This window comes from Phyllobates terribilis, unplaced genomic scaffold (genome assembly GCF_046119375.1).
Source record: "Phyllobates terribilis strain yellow unplaced genomic scaffold, ASM4611937v1 Scaffold_8__6_contigs__length_399053987, whole genome shotgun sequence".
NCBI classification, from domain to species: Eukaryota; Metazoa; Chordata; class Amphibia; order Anura; family Dendrobatidae; genus Phyllobates; species Phyllobates terribilis.
In genome coordinates this window covers 56,413,522-56,436,538 of record NW_027362768.1, presented here as the reverse complement: position 1 = coordinate 56,436,538, position 23,017 = coordinate 56,413,522, and the positions used below count along the sequence as shown (strand labels likewise).

Genomic DNA, 23,017 nt, shown 5'->3' with positions numbered 1-23,017 from the left:
ATCGGATCCTAGCTCCACATAAAAAGTATGCCGCAGCCTACCTTGATGACATTGTAGTCTTTAGCGCAGACTGGGCTAGTTATCTACCTAAACTACAGGCCGTTCTGGATGCGCTGAGGAAGGCGGGATTTACTATAAATCTGAGAAAATGTGCCGTTGGGAAAGAGGAGGCCAAGTACTTGGGCTATGTCGTCGGGAGAGGCGAAATAAAGCCACAAGTCAATAAAGTGGAGGCAATCCAGACCTGGCAACAACCGCTCTCCAAGAAGAAAGTAAGAGCATTCCTGGGAATGGTGGGATATTACCGGCGGTTTATCCCGAATTTTGCCATGAGGGCCGCGCTGCTGACGGATCTCCTAAAAGGCACCAGATCAACTATGGTGAAGTGGACAGAGGAAACAGAGACCTCGTTTCAACAGTTGAAGGTAGCACTGTGTAAGCAGCAGATCCTGGTCGCACCTAACTTGAAGAAGGAGTTTGTGGTCCTGACAGATGCTTGGGAGGTTGGTCTAAGAACAGTACTCTCTCAAGAGATAAATGGGGAAGAACATCCCATTCTCTGCCTGAGCCGGAAACTTTCGTCCTGCGAGAAGAACTACGCAATAGTAGAAAAAGAGTGTTTAACCATAAAGTGGGCCGTAGATACACTAAGATATTACCTACTAGGCCGGAAGTTTCAGTTGGTGTCAGACCATGCCCCTTTGAGATGGTTAAGGGAAAATAGGGGTAAAAATTCCAAGGTAACTAGATGGTTCCTAGGTCTTCAGGACTTTAACTTTCATGTGGAGCATAGGCCCGGGAAGTTACAAGGGAACACTGATGCCCTCTCTAAGATTCCCCGTCTGGTGTCGGAAGGTGACCAAACCCCAGGCTTTAGGCAGAGGGGGGAATATGTGACAGAGTCACTGGTATGATATACGAGGGTAGGTATGTGTCACTCAGGTTGCTTTCCTGTGTGAACTGAAACCTACTAAATTTCTGCCAGCATGTTATATGCTGGCGGTGAACTCTCTTAAAGGGTGTGGTTTTATGGGAATGGCAAAGAGGGTGGGAGGCCATTTCCCTACCTCCCCTCAGGGTGTGGCTGAGCAGAGTTAAATACTCAGTCAGTACTTTGCTCTGTATGGTGTGTGGTCTGGAGAGGGATGTCTCCAGGCTGTGTTTGGCTGAAGCCAGAGAGCAACACCGGAAGACTGGTGATTGCACTTTACCATGCTTCCCAGACCGGACATAACATCTCTTGCTAAAGGACTCTGTTATACCTTCTCTTTTGTTTTTCTGTTAACACCGAGAGGGCCTGTTTATTTTTATGGGACACTGCTGGAAGTTTATGCCACAGAATAAAGCAGCAGGATGTTAACCCTGTGTCTGCCTTTGGAGAGCCGAGTGAGTCGCTTTACCACAGGACCCACATGACCTACACATATACACATTTATATACACATTATACAGAGACATGATCTGTATATATAAACATATATACACTTTAAACAGACATGTATGCACATTATACAAAGACATGACCTATATACACATTATATACAGTACAGACCAAAAGTTTGGACACACCTTCTCATTTAAATATTTTTCTGTATTTTCATGACTTTGAAAACTGTATATTCACACTGAAGGCATCAAAACTATGAATTAACACATGTGGAATTATATACTTAACAAAAAAGTGTGAAACAACTGAAAATATGTCTTATATTCTAGGTTCTTCAAAGTAGCCACCTTTTGCTTTGATGACTGCTTTAAACACTCTTGGCATTCTCTTGATGAGCTTCAAGAGGTAGTCATCGGAAATGGTCTTCCAACAATCTTGAAGGAGTTCTCAGAGATGCTTAGCACTTGTTGGCCCTTTTGCCTTCACTCTGCGGTCCAGCTCACCCCAAACCATCTCGATTGGGTTCAGGTCTGGTGACTGTGGAGGCCAGGTCATCTGGCGTAGCACCCCATAACTCTCACCCTTGGTCAAATAGCCCTTACACAGCCTGGAGGTGTGTTTGAGGTCACTGTCCTGTTGAAAAATAAATGATGGTCCAACTAAACGCAAACCAGATGGAGTAGCATGCCGCTGCAAGATGCTGTGGTAGCCATGCTGGTTCAGTATGCCTTCAATTTTGAATAAATCCCCAACAGTGTCACCAGCAAAGCACCCCCACACCATCACACCTCCTCCTCCATGCTTCACGGTGGGAACCAGGCATGTAGAGTCCATCTGTTCACCTTTTCTGCGTTGCACAAAGACACGGTGGTTGGAACCAAAGATCTCAAATTTGGACTCATCAGACCAAAGCACAGATTTCCACTGGTCTAATGTCCATTCCTTGTGTTCTTTAGCCCAAACAAGTCTCTTCTGCTTGTTGCCTGTCCTTAGCAGTGGTTTCCTAGCAGCTATTTTACCATGAAGGCCTGCTGCACAAAGTCTCTTCTTAACAGTTGTTGTAGACATGTGTCTGCTGCTAGAACTCTGTGTGGCATTGACCTGGTCTCTAATCTGAGTTGCTGTTAACCTGCGATTTCTAAGGCTGGTGACTCGGATAAACTTATCCTCAGAAGCAGAGGTGACTCTTGGTCTTCCTTTCCTGGGGCGGTCCTCATGTGAGCCAGTTTCTTTGTAGCGCTTGATGGTTTTGCAACTGCACTTGGGGACACTTTCAAAGTTTGCCCAATTTTTCACACTGACTGACCTTCATTTCTTAAAGCAATGATGGCCACTTGTTTTTCTTTACTTAGCTGCTTTTTTCTTGCCATAATACAAATTCTAACAGTCTATTCAGTAGGACTATCAGCTGTGTATCCACCAGACTTCTGCACAACACAACTGATGGTCCCAACCCCATTTATATGGCAAGAAATCCCACATATTAAACCTGACAGGGCACACCTGTGAAGTGAAAACCATTTCCGGTGACTACCTCTTGAAGCTCATCAAGAGAATGCCAAGAGTGTGCAAAGCAGTCATCAAAGCAAAAGGTGGCTACTTTGAAGAACCTAGAATATAAGACATATTTTCGGTTGTTTCACACTTTTTTGTTAAGTATCTAATTCCACATGTGTTAATTCATAGTTTTGATGCCTTCAGTGTGAATGTACAATTTTCAAAGTCATGAAAATACAGAAAAATCTTTAAATGAGAAGGTGTGTCCAAACTTTTGGTCTGTACTGTATATATACACAATATACTGGGACATGACATATACACATATACATGCTCTCTTCATCTGCATTTATCCAGTGGCAGCATTGGAAGAGTCCTGACGTTGGAAATAAGCAATAGGAGTGAGGGTTGAACACCCCCCTGTCAACCCCGCACACCCTTCCCTGTCATGATTGCTGAGCTGTCTGTAACATTACAGGAGGGGGATGGTGTGATGTGCAGGTGCAGAGGAGAGAGTTGTTATCTCTCTCACCTCTTCTTACAGCTGAATGGCTATATTCCCTGACAGACCTGGCCTCATTGACCTCCCTCCTCCCCCTTCCAACAAATACTCCCCCTAGGTGGCACTGTGCAGTCACTCTGCACATACATGGGTCCTCTGCTCTGACTTGCCAGAAGAGAAGGACCAGAAGGAAGCGGGGAGGAGAAGCTGTGAGGTAATGACACAGTTTCTGCACCCAGGAGTGCCTGAACCCTGCGTATTGCGTGTCTGCTTTACCGCCACTGCACGCAGGGGTGTATGAACCCTGCCTGTTGAGTGTCTGCTTGCACTCAGTGCACAGACAGATAAGAAAATTTAGTTAGTTGAAGAAAAAAAAAAGCTACAGAGAGATTAAGGGCAGGGCACTTAGTATCCGGGGCCCAGGCCTTGGATCTAAGTGCCTAGCGACGCCCCTGCTTCTAAGTTCCCTTTTGTTGTAAATCTAGAAACAAGTGACAGGGAAAAAAACAGCACATGACTCCAATGACAATCTATGCCGTGCAAAAGGGATGACAGCAACATAAATATATATATATATATATATATATATATATATATATATATATATATATATATATATATATATATATATATATTAGCTATTTTACCTAGATGGGCAGCGGAAGATCAGTGATTGCAACCTCATCGACTCTAGCAGTAGTGCACAAGCTCAGCCCTTCCTGACACACACAGTCAATGTTATAGGTATAAATGTTACAGAGGAGGCCTGGGGGGTACACTTGTAATGCATGTTACCTAGCAATACAGAGTCAAAGCATGCTCAGACATCAGGGTCAAAAACAAAAGGTGGACATGTCCATGGGAACAGAATCATAAACAAAAGGGCTGTTACACTAGTGGTAGGACAGTATCTCCCAAATAGCCATAATTAAAAAACAGAGTACTTAGCTAACTTTCATTACTTTACATGTAAAATGAGTTACTGTATATGTATCTTTGTAGAAATACCCCTTTTAACTTTCCCTTTTTTCAGAATAATGAAAGGTTAAGAAGATTTTCCTACATGTGGTCTGTTTTCAAAAATACACACCTGGACAAGGTTCAGTGTTGCATACTATAGTATCAACTGCTTTCCCCAAACATGACTTCCCCCCTCCTTGGCCTGGAGGAACATGACAGCTCCTTGTTCTTGTTTTTTTGCCACTTCCACATGTTTTTGAACACTCTTCCCAAGGACTCCAGTCTGACCAACTTCCATCCACTATAACACAGGAGAAATGTATTATATCGTTGATTCAATGTCGGACAAAACTGAACATTCACATTTCTAAAGTAGTGGTAGAACTATGTGTCAGAAAAAAGCCAAAGGCAATCAATGAAGTATGATATGATTAATATGCGAATATTGATTTAGCGAAAAATCAAACATTAAAAAATATTTTTTTAATGGATAATTTAAAAAGAGACCATAAAGTGCCAACTGCTGTTGGTAAGAACAACAGTAATTATGATGTTGGTCACCAATAAATATACAAGTTAGGTAAATCCTCTAACTAGTATATAATATATCAATGGGGCATGGTAGAATAAGCAATGGGTATTTTAGGTAGTGAGAAGAGATCATACATAAATAAACATTGCACTTTACTCTTTTAAGAACATGCCACCCAGATAACACAGAAATACTTTGCTCTACAATGTAATATAAAGCAGAAAAATATTATATTCGTTGCCCAAGGTCACGTCTGAAAATGACAAAAGTAGATATCAGGGCAAAATCTTTACCAGAGACAGATTGTGCTTTTCTCAGTCACCATTAATTTCTGACACATTCTAACTGCAGCCTGCTCACTCACAAAAAGATGTGGTATACTTAGGATGTGTAATAATGATGACCCAAATATCACGTCTCAGTATTAATAGTGTACATGATAAACCAGCACAGAAATGGTAAAAACAAAATAAACCCAAAATATGCAGCAATAGTAGTTGTGACAGTAATAGCATTTATCCTCACAAAATGGGGGTCAGATATACATATGCAAACACTGAACCAACAACAACAAGTGTTAAACTACAAATGAGCCCCTAAAACATAATTCAAGTGGGAATCATAGGGTTAATGATTAGGACATTCTCACCAACATGGCCCGAGTTCTGCTACTCCCTTACCAACATCGCTCTGCCATAAAATGTAGGTGAGTACTATGTTCAAGAAACCTCTCAGTATGCTCAAGAGACCTCCTGACGCGTTTCTTCTTATCGATTCATCAGGGGAAAAGGTTTAAGCAAATGGTCAGACATATAGATATAGGTACTGCCTCATTGCGGTTATTGAAAAAAATGCAGGCCACTCCATTTGAGGCACCCCAGTCTCCAGCAGCCATTCCTAATGATGCGACCTCAATGAGCTGGAGCATTGTCGTCCGTGAAGGTGAAATTGTTCATGCAGAGGCACAGTGACTGGATTAATGATGTTATTCAAGTATTGACTAGACACACCAGCCTATACTGTAACACAACCACCACCAAAGGCTCGTCTGGTGATAACAGTGGCTGATGCCCAGTGCTCTCCTTGATGTCGCCAACATCATTGGTGGACATCATTTTTGCTCAGCGTGAATCAACTTTCATCAGTGAACAGCACTGAGGCCCACTGGTCTCTCACTCAGCGTAGATTATGCCTGTGCCTGGTGGAGTGGTCAGTTAGTCTTGCAGATCATCTAGCACGCAGACCACACTGATGTAAATGGTTTCGAATGGTCTGACATGACACTTGGGTGCCTCTCAACTCCCTTAAATGTGTCTGGCGTTGTGTGGCATTTATCATCTGGTCCCAAAGAGCATTGTTTACAATGAAGAGGTCATCAGTGTGGGAAGTGGCCAAAGGACGTCCACTTCTCTACCTTCCTGTGACTCTTCCAGCCTCTCTGTATCTCTGTTGCTACCTGCTGATGACACTCTGTGACACTGTAAGCTCAGTGGCCACTTCCGTCTGAGATCATCATGCATGAAGTCTCGCAATAGCAAGGTACTGTTGATCAATTGGTAGGTGTCATCTTGGTCTCATGATGTCAAAATGTGAACAGCATGATGAGGAGGACTGCTTAATACCAATTCTAATTGAACCTCAAAATGTATTGGCTGATTCATGGATCAAACACTTGTGAATTTTGCCATCAAGATCCTTGTTAGAGAACAGTAAGTTGTGCAAAAAGTACTAAAACATTGAACAGTTGGACATGTGCATTCAAAAGTTTAGAGACGGTCACATTAAGTTCACGTGAAAAGGTTAGAGTTCATTTTAGGTTCATCCCAAAATTTTGCCCAAAAGCCAAATATCCCTAACTTCTTGTGAGAAGTGTATTTATACTATACACTAATATATATATATATATTTATACTATACACTAATATATATATATATATTTATACTATACACTAATATATATATATATATATATATATATATATATATATATATATATATATATATATATATATATATATATATATATATATATATATACAGTACAGACCAAAAGTTTGGACACACCTTCTCATTTAAAGATTTTTCAGTATTTTCATGACTATGAAAATTGTACATTCACACTGAAGGCATCAAAACTATGAATTAACACATGTGGAATTATATACTTAGGAAAAAAGTGTGAAACAACTGAAAATATGTCTTATATTCTAGGTTCTTCAAAGTAGCCACCTTTTGCTTTGATGACTGCTTTGCACACTCTTGGCATTCTCTTGATGAGCTTCAAGAGGTAGTCACCGGAAATGGTCTTCCTACAATCTTGAAGGAGTTCCCAGAGATGCTTAGCACTTGTTGGCCCTTTTGCCTTCACTCTGCGGTCCAGCTCACCCCAAACCATCTCGATTGGGTTCAGGTCTGGTGACTGTGGAGGCTAGGTCATCTGGCGTAGCACCCCATCACTCTCCTTCTTGGTCAAATAGCCCTTACACAGCCTGGAGGTGTGTTTGGGGTCATTGTCCTGTTGAAAAATAAATGATGGTCTAACTAAACGCAAACCGGATGGAATAGCATGCCGCTGCAAGATGCTGTGGTAGCCATGCTGGTTCAGTATGCCTTCAATTTTTAATAAATCCCCAAGAGTGTCACCAGCAAAGCACCCCCACACCATCACACCTCCTCCTTCATGCTTCACGTTGGGAACCAGGCATGTAGAGTCCATCCGCTCACCTTTTCTGTGTCGCACAAAGACACGGTGGTTGGAGCCAAAGATCTCAAATTTGGACTCATCAGACCAAAGCACAGATTTCCACTGGTCTAATGTCCATTCCTTGTGTTCTTTAGCCCAAACAAGTCTCTTCTGCTTGTTGCCTGTCCTTAGAAGACATTTCCTAGCAGCTATTTTACCATGAAGGCCTGCTGCACAAAGTCTCCTCTTAACAGTTGTTGTAGAGATGTGTCTGCTGCTAGAACTCTGTGTGGCATTGACCTGGTCTCTAATCTGAGCTGCTGTTAACCTGTGAGTTCTGAGGCTGGTGACTCGGATAAACTTATCCTCAGAAGCAGAGGTGACTCTTGGTCTTCCTTTCCTGGGGCGGTCCTCATGTGAGCCAGTTTCTTTGTAGCACTTGATGGTTTTTGCAACTGCACTTGGGGACACTTTCAAAGTTTGCCCAATTTTTCTGACTGACTGACCTTCATTTCTTAAAGTAATGATGGCCACTCATTTTTATTTACTTAGAATTTGTATTATGGCAAGAAAAAAAACAGCTAACAGTCTATTCAGTAGGACTATCAGCTGTGTATCAACCTGACTTCTGCACAACACAACTGATGGTCACAACCCCATGTATAAGGCAAGAAATCCCACGTATTAAACCTGACAGGGCACACCTGTGAAGTGAAAACCATTTCCGGTGACTACCTCTTGAAGCTCATCAAGAGAATGTCAAGAGTGTGCAAAGCAGTCATCAAAGCAAAAGGTGGCTACTTTGAAAAACCTAGAATATAAACCATATTTTCAGTTGTTTCACACTTTTTTCCTAAGTATATAATTCCACATGTGTTAATTCATAGTTTTGATGCCTTCAGTGTGAATATACAATTTTCATAGTCATGAAATTACAGAAAAATCTTTAAATGAGAAGGTGTGTCCAAATTTTTGGTCTGTACTGTATATATATATATATATATATATATATATATATATATATATATATATATATATATATATAGATAGATAGATAGATAGATAGATAGATAGATAGATAGATAGATAGATGAATCCGAAAGTCAAACGCATAGGAGATCGTGATTTCTGCTATACATAGCAGTGCACTACAAGTGATCAGACGATCGCAACTTCAAGTCCCCTAAGAGAACTTACAAATAAAGAAAAATTATAGACATTTTTAAAAAAAATATGAAATAAATAAAAAAAACATAAAAGTTTAAATCAACCCACCCTTTTGCCCCATTAAAAATAAAATAATAATAATAATGAAACAAAATAAAAATAAAACAATTAAAATAAATAAATATATCTGGTATCGCTGTGTTCATAAAAGTCCAATCTATCAAAAATCTAAAATTAATCTGATTAGTAAACAGCGTAACGAGAAAAAAATCAAAACGCCAGAATTATGCGCTTATTCCCGCTGCAACATTGCAATAAAATGCACTAAGAGGCGATCAAAAAATTGCATTCACCCCAAAATGGTATCAATAAAAATGTAAGCTCAGGGCTCAAAAAATAAGCCCTCACCCATTCCCAGATCCCCAAAAAATGAAAATGTTACGGGTCTCGGAAGAGTTACTACCTATCTGCCTGCTTTGCAATGATCTCTGCTGATTCTGCTCAGTAAACTGGGCATGACTACCAATGTTATGCTGTTTGAGAGCCGGCTCCCCGCTGCCTAACTGCGGGAAGCCGGCTGTCAGTCAGCATGATGCCAGCAGTCACACCCGATTGACAGAGCAGCCTGGAAGTAGAAGAGCTGTTCTGTTAGTGAGGAGCAGCCAAATTCAAGCAGGAGCAGTCAGTGGCCACTCTGAGCCGGCGCCAGGTAGAACAGGCAGGTACTTAGCAACTAAGTGCCTGTTAGTTTTTAGGCCCAGAGTAAAAAAATAAAAAAATTGTCCCAAATACCTTTTTTAAAGATTACTATTTTGTCTATGGCACTATGACTTATACACATTTGCCTTTAGTGATATGAACTGAGGTTTTCTTCATTCTTTATGTACATGTCTGATCATTTTACAACATTATGTGCAGAAACTGATTAAATAAAAAATACCTGGGCAAAGTTTATTTTGACAGATTCTGATCTCTGACTCTTCTCCTTGGCAGAATAGGCCACCATTTGCCGGGGCAGGGTTGTCACAAAGTCGTATACGTTTTTGAACTCCCTGGCCACAGGTTACACTGCATGATTGCCATTGCAGCCAATCTGAAAACCCACCATGCACTGGAAAACAGTTCATTGTGTGAAGTAATGTTTGCAAAAATGCTAAAAAGAAAATTTTCAGCACAAGAATGATTAAAAATTCCAATATTCTTTCAAATATTATGTGCTTTTAAATTATGAATCAGAATTTATTGATAAATTGGCTTAAATATCAGTTCACACCAAAAAAATATGAATATCAGTGTACAATACATATTTGGAATCCAGTCTGATGACAAATCAGTCGCTTCTGTTTATTTGTGTCAGTCTACAACTGATATCACAGTAATTGTCGAAAACATTACTGCTCCCCTGTAAGCTTTTGCTGTGGTACAGTTTTATTCACTTACAGGGTGAATACAAATTTAGACGACCATGTCTTGAATGAAGACACTTTGATGATTAGCTCATCTCCACTAGTGCAAAAGCTAAAACCCCAGGTATTAAGTAATTATGAATAGTCATAAAAGTGAATGGGGGGCTGCTCTTTGCTCTACAGGGGACGTCAAATATTGATGTCCATTAGTTATTATAGGACATATTGGCAAAGTTTGACATAATAGACAACCCCTTTAAAAGCGGCTACTTAACTTCAAATTGCTGTATAAACAGTTACACAATATTTCATATCACCTTGTACAGTAAAAGTAGCTTTGGCGGCAACAGATCCCATGACATTTGTTGCTCTGCATTCATACACAGAAGTATCCTCTTTGCAAGTTGCAACAATTTGTAGAGAACCATTTGATAATATGGTGAATCGACTATCTCCAGACATGGGATGTGTCACACGGGCCCAAACAATGTCAGGTTCTGGTTCACCTTCTGCTTGACAATTCAGAAGCACTGTCGAACCTGCATTCACAGTAGTATCTATAGGAGGAATTGTTATGATGGGAGGCTCTGGAGATGTAAAGAAGAGACAGAGCATTAAGTATTATACAATCCCCAACATTTCTACTTTTTAATTGAAATATTATCAGCTAGAATGTTTTTCTTACAATTCTGTTTAGATATATTTACTATTGATTTCATAACTAGTGTTGAGCGAATTTGTTCGGCATTTCAAATTCGTGTTCATGGTTCCGGCTTGTTTGCGCCAAAAAATCAGCTCCGTCCATGAACATCCCTGATTTGCCATGCTGTCACGTAGGTAACATTTGTGTAAAAGCGTGACAAATCAGGGATGTCCATGGGCGGAGCCGATTTTTTGGCGCAAACAAGCCGGAACCACGAACACGAATTTGAAATGCCGAACAAATTCGCTCAACACTACTCATGACCACAATTTTTCAGTACTCCACCAAACAATATTCAAAATTCTTTACCATCCTAACCCAAAGAAAAAATGGGGTTCAATACCCTGTTAGCTAGTTAAAAAAAGTTTTATTGCTCTGTGAAACAAAAAAAAAATCATCTTGAAGATATATTAATGTCTAACAAAAATAATTTTATGTTAAAAAGAAAGCTTTCAAAACAACTTAGGATGTCTTCACAACATTATCTAAAAAGCTTTCCTCTTATCATTATTTCTTATATTTTTATTAGCTTTTTAATAGGCATCAGATCTTCAATGTTATTACTTAGTTTCTCTTACTGAGAATAATAAAACTTTTCACATCCAATCCCAAATTCTACCTTTCATGAAACCAAATCAATGAAATATTTTCCTAAAAGATTACCGTAGTCATTTTCACTTTAGATTGAGTACATTTGAAAGTTTGTGACCATGGCCGTGTGTAAACTATACACCTATAACTCTACCTACCGATGTAACTGATAAAGTACAAATATGAGAGAGATTTACTAAGCTGAATGCACCAAAAATCTGTCACAACATTGCACCAAATAATGAAGTATATGCCGTGTGCAAAACATAGGATTTCAATACTTTTTATTCCTACATTACATAGGGAACACGGAGGAGAGTATTTGTCAATGTGTCAAATGAGGTGTGCTAATAATTGTTGTAATTGTAGTAAGCTCCAATCATGATATATATATATATATATATATATATATATATATATATATATATATATATATATATATATACACTGTGTGTATATACAGTACAGACCAAAAGTTTGGACACACCTTCTCATTTAAAGATTTTTCTGTATTTTCATGACTATGAAAATTGTACATTCACACTGAAGGCATCAAAACTATGAATTAACACATGTGGAATTATATACTTAGGAAAAAAGTGTGAAACAACTGAAAATATGTCTTATATTCTAGGTTCTTCAAAGTAGCCATCTTTTGTTTTGATGACTGCTTTGCACACTCTTGGCATTCTCTTGATGAGCTTCAAGAGGTAGTCACCGGAAATGGTTTTCACTTCACAGGGGTGCCCTGTCAGGTTTAATAAGTGGGATTTCTTGCCTTATAAATGGGGTTGGGAATATCAGTTGTGTTGTGCAGAAGTCTGGTGGATACACAGGTGATAGTCCACTGAATAGACTGTTAGGATTTGTATTATGGCAAGAAAAAAAGCAGCTAAGTAAATAAAAACGAGTGGCCATCATTACTTTAAGAAATGAAGGTCAGTCAGTCCGAAAAATTGGGAAAACTTTGAAAGTGTCCCCAAGTGCAGTTGCAAAAACCATCAAGCGCTACAAAGAAACTAGCTCACATGAGGACCGCCCCAAGAAAGGAAGACCAAGAGTCACCTCTGCTTCTGAGGATAAGTTTATCCGAATCACCAGCCTCAGAAATCTCAGGTTAACAGCAGCTCAGATTAGAGACCAGGTCAATGCCACATGGAGGAGGAGGTGTGATGGTGTGGGGGTGCTTTGCTGGTGACACTGTTGGGGATTTATTCAAAATTGAAGCCATACTGAACCAGCATGGCTACCACAGAATCTTGCAGCGGCATGCTATTCCATCCGATTTGCGTTTAGTTGGACCAACATTTATTTTTCAACAGGACAATGACCCCAAACACACCTCCAGGCTGTGTAAGGGCTATTTGACCAAGAAGGAGAGTGATGGGGTGCTACGCCAGATGACCTGGCCTCCACAGTCACCAGACCTGAACCCAATCGAGATGGTTTGGGGTGAGCTGGACCGCAGAGTGAAGGCAAAAGGGCCAACAAGTGCTAAGCATCTCTGGGAACTCCTTCAAGATTGTTGGAAAACCATTTCAAGTGACTACCTCTTGAAGCTCATCAAGAGAATGCCAAGAGTGTGCAAAGCAGTCATCAAAGCAAAAGATGGCTACTTTGAAGAACCTAGAATATAAGACATATTTTCAGTTGTTTCACACCGTTTTGTTAAGTATATAATTCCACATGTGTTAATTCATATGTACATATATATATATATATATATACAGTATATACCTTGAAGGAAATAATTATTTGATCCCTTGCTGTTTTTGTAAGTTTGCCCACTGACAAAGGCATGAACAGTCTATAATTTTAAGGGTAGGTTAATTTTAACATTGAGAGATAAAATATCCAAAAAAAACAAGAAAATCACATTGTATGAATTAGAGAAATTTATTTGCATTTTGCAGTGAGAAATAAGTATTTGATCCCCTACAAACAATGAGTTCTGGCTCCTACAGACCAGTTAGACGCTCCTAATCAACTCGTTACCTGCATTAAAAACAACTGTCTTACATAGTCACCTGTATAAAGACTCCTGTCCACAGACTCCATTAATCAGTCAGAATCTAACCTCTACAACATAGGCAAGACCAAAGAGCCTTCTAAGGATGTCAGGGACAAGATTATAGACCTGCACAAAGCTGGAATGGGCTACAAAACCATAAGTAAGACGCTGGGTGAGAAGGAGACAACTGTTGGTGCAATAGTAAGAAAATGGAAGAAATACAAAATGACTGTCAATAGACAGCGATCTGGGGCACCATGCAAAACCTCACCTCGTGGAGTATCCTTGATCATGAGGAAGGTGAGAGATCAGCCTAAAACTACATGGGGGGAACTTGTTAATGATCTCAAGGCAGCTGGGACCACAGTCACCAAGAAAACCATTGGTAACACATTACACCTTAAAGGTTTAAAATCCTGCAGTGCCCGCAAGGTCCCCCTGCTCAAGAAGGGACACGTGCAGGCCCATCTGAAGTTTGCCAAAGAACACCTGGATGATTCTGTGAGTTATTGGCAGAATGTGCTTTGGTCAGATGAGACAAAAATTGAGCTCTTTAGCATTAACTCAACTCGCCGTGTTTGGAGGAAGAGAAATGCTGCTAATGACCGAAAGAACACCGTCCCCACTGTCAAGCATGGAGGTGGAAACATTATGTTTTGGGGGTGTTTCTCTGCTAAGGGCTCAGGACTACTTCACCGCATCAATGGGAGAATGGATGGAGCCATGTACTGTAGAATCCTGAGTGACAACCTCCTTCCCTCTGCACGGACATTAAAAATGGGTCATGGCTGGGTCTTCCAGCAAGACAATGACTCAAAACATACAGCCAAGGCAACAAAGGAGTGGCTCAAAAAGAAGCACATTAAGTTCATGGAGTGGCCTAGCTTGTCTCCAGATCTTAATCTCATAGAAAACTTATGGAGGGAGTTGAAGCTCCGAGTTGCCAAGTGACAGCCTCAAAATCTGAATGATTTAGAGATGATCTGCAAAGAGGGGTGGACCAAAATCCCTCCTGGCATGTGCGCAACCCTCATTAGAAACTACAAAAAACGTCTGACTGCTGAGCTGGCCAATAAGGGTTTTGCCACCAAGTATTTAATGTTGTTTGCCAGAGGAATCAAATACTTATTTCTCACTGCAAAATGCAAATACATTTATCTAATTTATACAATGTGATTTTCTTGATTTTGTTTGGATATTCTATCTCTCAATGTTAAAATTAACCTACCCTTAAAATTATAGACTGTTCATGTCTTTGTCAGTGGGCAAACTTACAAAAACAGCTAGGGATCAAATAATTATTTCCTTCACTGTATATATGACATTGGTTTCATGTTCAGTTTGCAATATTAAAATATTAAAATCAGTTTTTACCAGTTTTGCTTTGAATGCTCGATGCTTAGTAGAACGTCCCAACAGTATTTTGGGCGTAGATGTACAACACACAGCGCCAGCTGCTTTTGAGGAGTGTGATGGGTGTGTTATATAGCTGATACCCTCTGGTATCTGCCGGGATCAGACATAAGTATGATCTCAGTTTTGATGCTGCCGTCAATGCTTACTGTGGTATATAGTGGTTAGACAGGGAGGAGAATTATAGAATCTTAAAATTACCACCAAAGCACATAAAATAAAGTGCGGAATTTATATCAAAATATGTTTAAACTTTATTAATAAACAATTATTAACACAAGTACAAAAGACAAAACCATTAAAAAAAAACATAAAGGAAGGAAGCAGAAGTTGCTACATCACCCACCAACTCCCTCCATCCCAAACACACACAACGTGTTCTTATATTTTGGTATTGGAGATGAAAAAAGCAAAAAATTGAACATGGTAATAGGAAGGGGTTAAGAAATTTAGCTGACAAACAGTCTTTTTGTACAGTCTTTTATCTTCCGTACAAAATATACTTAAAGAACTTACTTTGCAAAGACAAAGTAGTGGTATGCTCCAGTATTCCAGCATCATTTGTGGCTATGCAGGAGTATTCACCAACATCTTCATTCTGTGCAATAAAGTAATCAATGAATACTTGTAGAAAAGCATCAAGAAGAGAAACAGCAGCCCGAAAACCCGAACTCTCTATAAAATAACAAAAACAACTAATTCCGGAGGATAGAGAATAATATGATGCAAACTCTACATATTACTCAATAGACTCCAGCAAAAAGTTTAAACAAAATAGCCAATAAGACAGTTCTTTTCAGCGATTTGCTGCTAAGATCTAGATTTAGTTTTCTTGTTGGCTGACGGATTTGGAAAAAATCATTGACTTCAGCATCCAATAAAGCTTTTGTGCATAATATATAGCCATGAATGTGTTCTGTTAGGAAATCTGTGGCTTTCTGAAGTTCAGACACTGTTTGAGGATATAATCCAAGCTTTTAGAATTTTTGTTGTCTAATTTTCCAACTGAAAGATAAAGTTTGCATTCAAAATGATTCTCAATTTCATGACTCATGAGTGACTTAGCACACGTGTTATGAATGTACCCCAAGTACTGTAAACTTATTATTAAGTTTTTAGCTTGGAACAGCTTTTAGTTTGATAATACCATTTTTTCCAGATATTTAAATTACATTTTCAATATTTTTATTTTGTAATCCCAAAATAACAATCTTGGTTTTGGATTTTATGAATTGTCTACAATTAAAACAATATAATTATTTATTCTTAAATGTATATTGTGATTATATACTCTATAATACTATTCCTTTTGTTATTCATTATATGTACTCATTTGAAAAAGTGAGGACATTTGTAATGCATATTGTTATTTTTAACATATGAGGACATATTAACCCCCTTACACCTGAAGGCTGTTTGCACGTTAATGACCAATTTTTACAATTCTGACCACTGTCAATTTATGTGGTAATAACTCTGAAACGTTTCAACGGATCCCATTGATTTTGAGACAGTTTTTTCATGACATATTGTATTTCATGATAGTGGTAAAATTTATTTGATATGACTGGCGTTTATTAGTGAAAAGATTGGAAATTTGGCAAAAATTTTGAAAATTTTGAAAATTTTGCAATTTTCAAGCTTTGAATTTTCATGCCCTTAAATCAGAGAGATGTGTCACACAAAATAGTTAATACATAACATTTCCCACATGTCTACTTTACATCAGCACAATTTTGGAACCAAATTTATATTTGTTAGGAAGTTAAAAGAGTTAAAAGTTGACCAGCGATTTCTCATTTTTCAAACAAAATTTACAAAACCATTCTTTTAGGGACCACATCACATTTGAAGTGACTTTCAGGGGCTTTTATGACAGAAAATACCCAAAAGTGACACTATTCTATAAACTGCACCCCTCAAGGTGCTCAAAACCACATTCTTGAAGTTTATTAACCCTTCAGGTGCTTCACAGGAATTTTTGGACCGTGGAAGAAAACAATGAACATTTAACTTTTTTTCACAAAAATTTTATTTTATACCCATTTTTTTATATTTTTACAAGGGAAACAAGAAAAAATGGACCCCAAAATTTGCTGTTCAATTTCTCCTGAGCACGCTGATACCTCATTTGTGGTTGGAAACTACTGTTTGGATGCACGGTATGGCTTGGAAGGGAAGGTGGGCCATTTGACTTTTTGAATTTAAAATTTGCCTGAATAATTAGTGGACACTATGTCGTGTTTGAAGAGCCCCTGATGTGCCTAAACAGTGGAAACCCCCCCACAAGTGACACCATCTTGGAAACTAGACCCCTCAGGGAACTTATCTAGATGTGTGGTGAGCACCTTGAACTCCCAAGTGCTTCACAGAAGTTTATAACATTGAGCCGTAAAAATAAAATTTTCAAATTTTTCCCACAAAAATGTTTCAGACCCAAATTTTGAGTTTTCATAAGGGTAAAGGGAGAAATTGCACTAAACCATTTGTTGTGCAATTTCTCCTTAGTAACAAATACCGAATATGTGGAGGAAAACCACAGTTTGAGCACACGGCAGGGCTCAGAAAGGAAGGAGCGCCATTTGACTTTTTGAATGTAAAATTTGCTTGAATAATTAGTGGATGCCATGTCACATTTGGGAAGCCCCTGATGTGCCTAAAAAGTCAAAACTCCCCACAAGTGACACCACTTTGGAAACTAGACCCCTCAGGGAGCTTATCTAGATGTGTGGAGAGCACCTTGAACCCCCAGGTGCTTCACAGAAGTTTATAACGTGGAGCAATGAAAATAGAAAGATCACATTTTTACCACAAAAAGGTTTTTTAGCCAGAAACTTTTTATTTTCAAAGGGGTAACAGGAGAAAATGGACCCCAAAATTTGTCTTTCAATTTCTTTTGAGCACACAGATACCCCATATGTGGGAGAAAACTATTGTTTGGGCACATGGCAGGGCTCAGAAAGGAAGGAGTGACATTTTGGAACGCCGACTTTGATGGAATGGTCTGCGGGTGTCATATCACGTTTGGAGAGCCCCTGATATGCCTAAACAGTGGAAAACTAGACCCCTGAAGGAATTTATTTAGATGTGTGGTGAGGACCTTTAATCCCCAGGTGCTTCACAGAATTTTACAATGTGGATCAGTAAAAATGAAAAAAATATATTTTTCCCACAAAAAATGGAAATGTTGTTTTAGCCCCCAATATTTTCATTTTCACAAGGATAGCAGGAGAAAATGGACCCCAAAATTTGTTGTGCAATTTCTCCTGAGTATGCCAATACCCCATATGAGGTCAAAAACTACTTTTCAGACACAGTGCAAAGTGCAGAAAGGAAGAACCGCCATAGTGGAGTTCATATCTTGCTGGGCTGGTTTGACAGTGCTATGTTACATTGGCCCCGTAAATGCACCCGTAAATTAGGTGGGCTCTCATCGCTACAGAAATGCCAAACATGTGGATGCTAACTGCGGTTTAGGCACGCTGTGGGGCTTAAAAGGGAGGTGGGCATTTGTATTTGGGAGCACAGAATTTGCTGAATTTCTTTTGGGGGGCAAGGGCCATTTCACTTTTCCAGAGCCTTTGTGCTACTAGTAACGTGGAAGCCCCCTATATTTCCGTTAACAGATGACGGACCTGAGTGGGAACTTTCTTTTTTGGTGGATTGAGTCAAAGCTTTTATTGTGATCCAAAATGTTATATAAAAATTTCCCATTTATCCTGTGCTCTATGCTGAGCACGGATATCAGGGTTTCCATTTAAATCTCCGAGTGACGTAATTCAGGTGGCTTGTTTTTATGGGACAAGATGGCGTTTTCAGTGGTACAATTTTTAGCTACATTTGTCTTTTTGATCGCATTTTATACCACTTTTTGTTCGGCGGTAAGATGATAAAGCATAGTTTTTTATATATTTTTTTACCGTGTTAACTAAAGGGGGTAACTAGTAGGACAGTTTTATAGGTCAAGTCATTCCGGAAGTGGTGATACCGAATATGTGTACTTTTATTGTTTTTTGTTTTTTTTCATAATAATATTTATTTATGGGCAGAATATATATGTATATATTTTTTATTATTTTGTGATTTTTAAAAAAAGATTTTTACAACTTTTTTTCTTCACTTTTTTACTTTGTCCCATTTTGGGACTTTCACTTTCTGCAGTCTGATCGCAGTTATAAGGTATAGCAGTGCTAGATCACTGCTATAACTTATAACCTGTCAGTGCTGCAGACTCAAGTTAGTTAGATCATGCACTGCGCATGATCTAACTAACTTACTAGTGCATGGTGACCCAGATGTCGTCATGATGACATTGGGTCACCATGGCAATGATAGGAACCCCGCAGGGACATCGCGGGGTCTCCAATCCAGGAGCAGAGGGGCTTCTATCCCTTTGCTAGCTTGCTAAATGCTGCGATCACAGCATTTAGCGGGTTAAAATGCCGGGAGCCGTGCGGGAATTCAGCTGACACTCGGCGGCGATCGCGCGTGCACAGCCTCTGTTCACGCAAAATTGCCAAAAAGTATCCATATGTCTCTAGTCAATAAGTACCAGGGCACAGGGATGTTTGGATACTTCTCTCATCAGAAAAGGGTTGATATTCTTCTTTCAAACAGTATATAAATATAATGGTGATGTAACTGAGCAAAAAAAAAAGCATGAACAAATTTAGTTTATAAAACTAAATAAAAGTAATTCCATGTCTACCTGATATTGTTCCACACTGGCAGACTAAAATATCTCTAGTCTGTACAGTATGTCTACACGTCTCTAACATTAACTGGGAGAAATGTTTCTGCTGTGCCATGAGAGAGGGATTTCTGGTATACTCAGATGGTTTCAAAACTTCACACAACATCTTAGTGAGATTTAGATCCAGACTTTTTCTTGGCCATTAAGCCACCCTCCATATTATTGCAGGTATTCTTTGGTGAATTTACTGCTGTATTTAGTATATTTATACTGCTATAGTGTTTGAAAGAAGAGCAATATTGATATGTCTGGGAACTAGTGATGAGCGAACTTGCTCATTACTACTGGGAACCTATCACCATCTTCAGGCTACCCAAAGCATGGCCAGCATGAATAAGAGCCTGATGGTGCGATTGCAGAAAGGTACGTCATTCTCAGAGCTGCAAGCAGCCAAGCCCTGATTCCTGCGGTCCATGGTTTGGGCAGCATGAATCAAGTGACATGTTCCTTTTAAAAGAACGGTACATACAGAAGAGCCAAAGTTTACCTTGATATGTAATGTATTGCTGTGTTCCTGTGTTGAATATCAAGGTATAATTTGATACATCATAATAATAATTTTTATTTTTATAACGCCAACATATTCCGCAGCACTTTACAATTTTAAACCATGCAATATTGCAATATAACATGGAAATCAGAAAGCTAATGTTCCCTACATCATGTATTTAACATGGCTTACACCGTTCGTAAACAGTTTTTTTTCCACTTTATATTCATACATGTATTTAGGTTGGGTTGAGAGAATTTATTTTGAGAATTTATTTTAAAATTGTAATGTAAGCTATTTAATACATACCGTAAACATTATTTTAACCTCTTGGAGATCGGCAACTTATTAATTTTTTTTCTCCCCTTCTTCTAAGATCAATACGTATTTTATTTTTCCGTTGATAAAGCAATATGAAGGCTTGTTTTATGTGCGACAAGTTGTGTAGTTTTGAATGACACCATCCGTTTTACCATATCATGTACTGCACGATGAAAAGGAAAACTAAGTGCAAAAAAAAATGCAATTCCGCCTCTGTTTTTCTGCCTTAGTTTTTACAAATTTCATTGTGAAGTAAAAGTGACCTGACAACATGATTCTTCAAGTCAGTATGATTACGGAGATGCCAAACTTGTGCAGTGTTTTTTATATTATAATAATAAAAAAATCTGAAATTTGTCAAAAAAAACATAACTTTTATTTTTCATTCGATGGAGCTGTGTGAGAGCTTATTTTTTGCAAGCTGAACTGTAATTTTCATTGACACCATTTTGAGTTAAAACTTACATATTAATCACTTTTTATTGTATTTCTTGGGGAACTGTGGTAACCAAAAAAACACAAATCTGTCAATGATTGACAAAGGCATTTAAATAGTCAAACAGCAGTGATCATGACCTGCACAGAATGCTGCTATTACAGGCAGATGCAGGCTACATATTACAGTGGGCATCTGCCCTTTATGGAATGGGCACAGCTCCTAAGCTTACTCTATAAGCACACACCCTGTGCAAGATGTATATGAATGGTAGGGTGCACAAAGGGGTTACATTTTTCTTTATTTTTTATTGCATATTTTTAAATTCTTTCTAACAACAACAAATAATTTATTTTGGTCTATTATCATAGCCAAATTACAAAGTGATAATGAATCTTTTCTAAATGAGTCTAGATAAGTTCTTAGCGTCTTTAATATTTTTGCTATAAATGCCCAGTTAAAATATGTAAAGTAGCACAGATAAATCAGGAATAAATAGTGGATCGCTGCCTGTTTTAAAAGGTGTAAGATCAGTCGGGGGATAAAGATATTTAGACATTACAGTAAAATCTGTATCATATAGAAGTGCAGACAGTGTGAACAGCTATAGTGCTGTTATTTACAAATGATTAAATCATAAAGTCCTGAATTCTTTCTGGACAGGTTGGCTTACCTTAGTGTTATAAATGGCTAAAGAGCCATTACTGAACTGCTTGAACCGTTTATTATACAGAATATCATTTCCTTTCTTGTTCCACTGAATTTTTGGAATTGGGTTTCCTTTTACGATACAATGTAAAATAATACTGCCACCCAAAGACACAGTCTGAACGATATGATGGATCCCAACAAGAACAGGAGGCTCTAAATATATGTAAAAATGAAATAAGTATATATTTTAAAAAAAGATATTTAACATAGACATTTAGAGAAATTCTCTTTAATATGTGAGCATAAGTTCCCCCATCTTTGTGTGAGTACTGACAATTAAATAGATCTGCTTAAATTTGTACAGAAGAATATTAAGATTTGAGAGTCCTCAGTGGTTGATACCTTTTACTGGCTAACTGATAAGATGGTAACAAATTGCAAGCTTTTGAAACTACTCAGGTTTCTTCATCAGGCATAGAATAACCCAAAATCTGAAGAGTCACATATTTATACACAACAGGGCACAAGAATAATGCAATAGATGAGACAAGTGACGTGAAGCAGAACTATGAGTATGGGAGGGGGGAGAAAGAGCTGTGGCTGTAAATATTGGAGCAGTTCAAAGATAAGGAGTGTGAAAGTTTTATTGTCCTGTGATTGAAGTCTGGTCCATGGTTGTGATGCCCCCACAGGTCTGAAGAACACATTCCTTAGTTGATGTAGAATGACATAAATCCCTTCATTCCTGCACTGAGTATGTCAAAGATTATCATAAATTTGTTTTCCCAAATTTTCTTTCTCTCTGAGATTTGAAGTTACCTTTTAATACCAGTATCTTCATGACAATGATGTTGTGATCAGGGATACAAAAATGTTTTGTAACAGATAGATCTATTCTTTTTTCTTTTATTGCGGGGTGATGAGAATTCATCCTTGTTCTAAGTTTTTGTCCTATCTCCCCAATATACAGACCCCCAGCTGGACATTTGGTCCATAAAATTAAGTACAGAGATTATTAATGATGATTTTGTCCCTATTAAATCTTTCCAGGAACAAAAAAAGCCTGTTACAGCTTAAACTTTTGGAAGCAGATTCCTTACTATCTGATACTTCCCTTAATCACCTTTTCTATACCAGAAATAAATATGATAATTTAACAAAAAAAGAAAGATATGCCCTTAAAAAATTACAAAATAATATGGATCTTGTAGTTCGCCAACTGGACTAGGGGGGCACAATAGTGATCTTGGATGCTGGATTGTATAAAAAATGTAATTTAATAGACCTAAACAATGATGATATCTATTTAAAATTGACACGGGACCCCAAGCAGGATTTCAATCTAAAACTATTAAAACTATTACAGGAGGATCAATATATAGGGGCAATAGATGAGAAATTGACAGAGCATTTGTATGTAAATCATCCGGTAATTCTCATATACCATTCATTCCCCAAAATTCACAAATATGTGTTCCCACCACCACTAAGACCCTTAGTGGATGGTATAGGAT

At 38.5% G+C, this 23,017-nt stretch overlaps 1 protein-coding gene across 3 annotated transcripts in view; it reads right to left on the bottom strand.

Annotated features, from left to right (window-relative positions):
- Positions 1 to 23,017, bottom strand: part of HMCN1 (hemicentin 1) — a 924,522-nt gene that overhangs the window by 268,660 nt on the left and 632,845 nt on the right. For 2 of the 3 annotated variants that reach the window (XM_073642974.1, XM_073642975.1), the window contains exons 85-89: positions 21,526 to 21,716; positions 15,369 to 15,450; positions 10,452 to 10,721; positions 9,669 to 9,839; positions 4,477 to 4,647 (exon numbers count right to left, since the gene is read on the bottom strand). In XM_073642974.1, coding sequence (XP_073499075.1) covers positions 4,477 to 4,647; positions 9,669 to 9,839; positions 10,452 to 10,721; positions 15,369 to 15,450; positions 21,526 to 21,716 — 885 coding nt within the window. The remainder of the gene's footprint in view (positions 1 to 4,476; positions 4,648 to 9,668; positions 9,840 to 10,451; positions 10,722 to 15,368; positions 15,451 to 21,525; positions 21,717 to 23,017) is intronic. The other variant, XM_073642976.1, reaches the window with a different exon arrangement.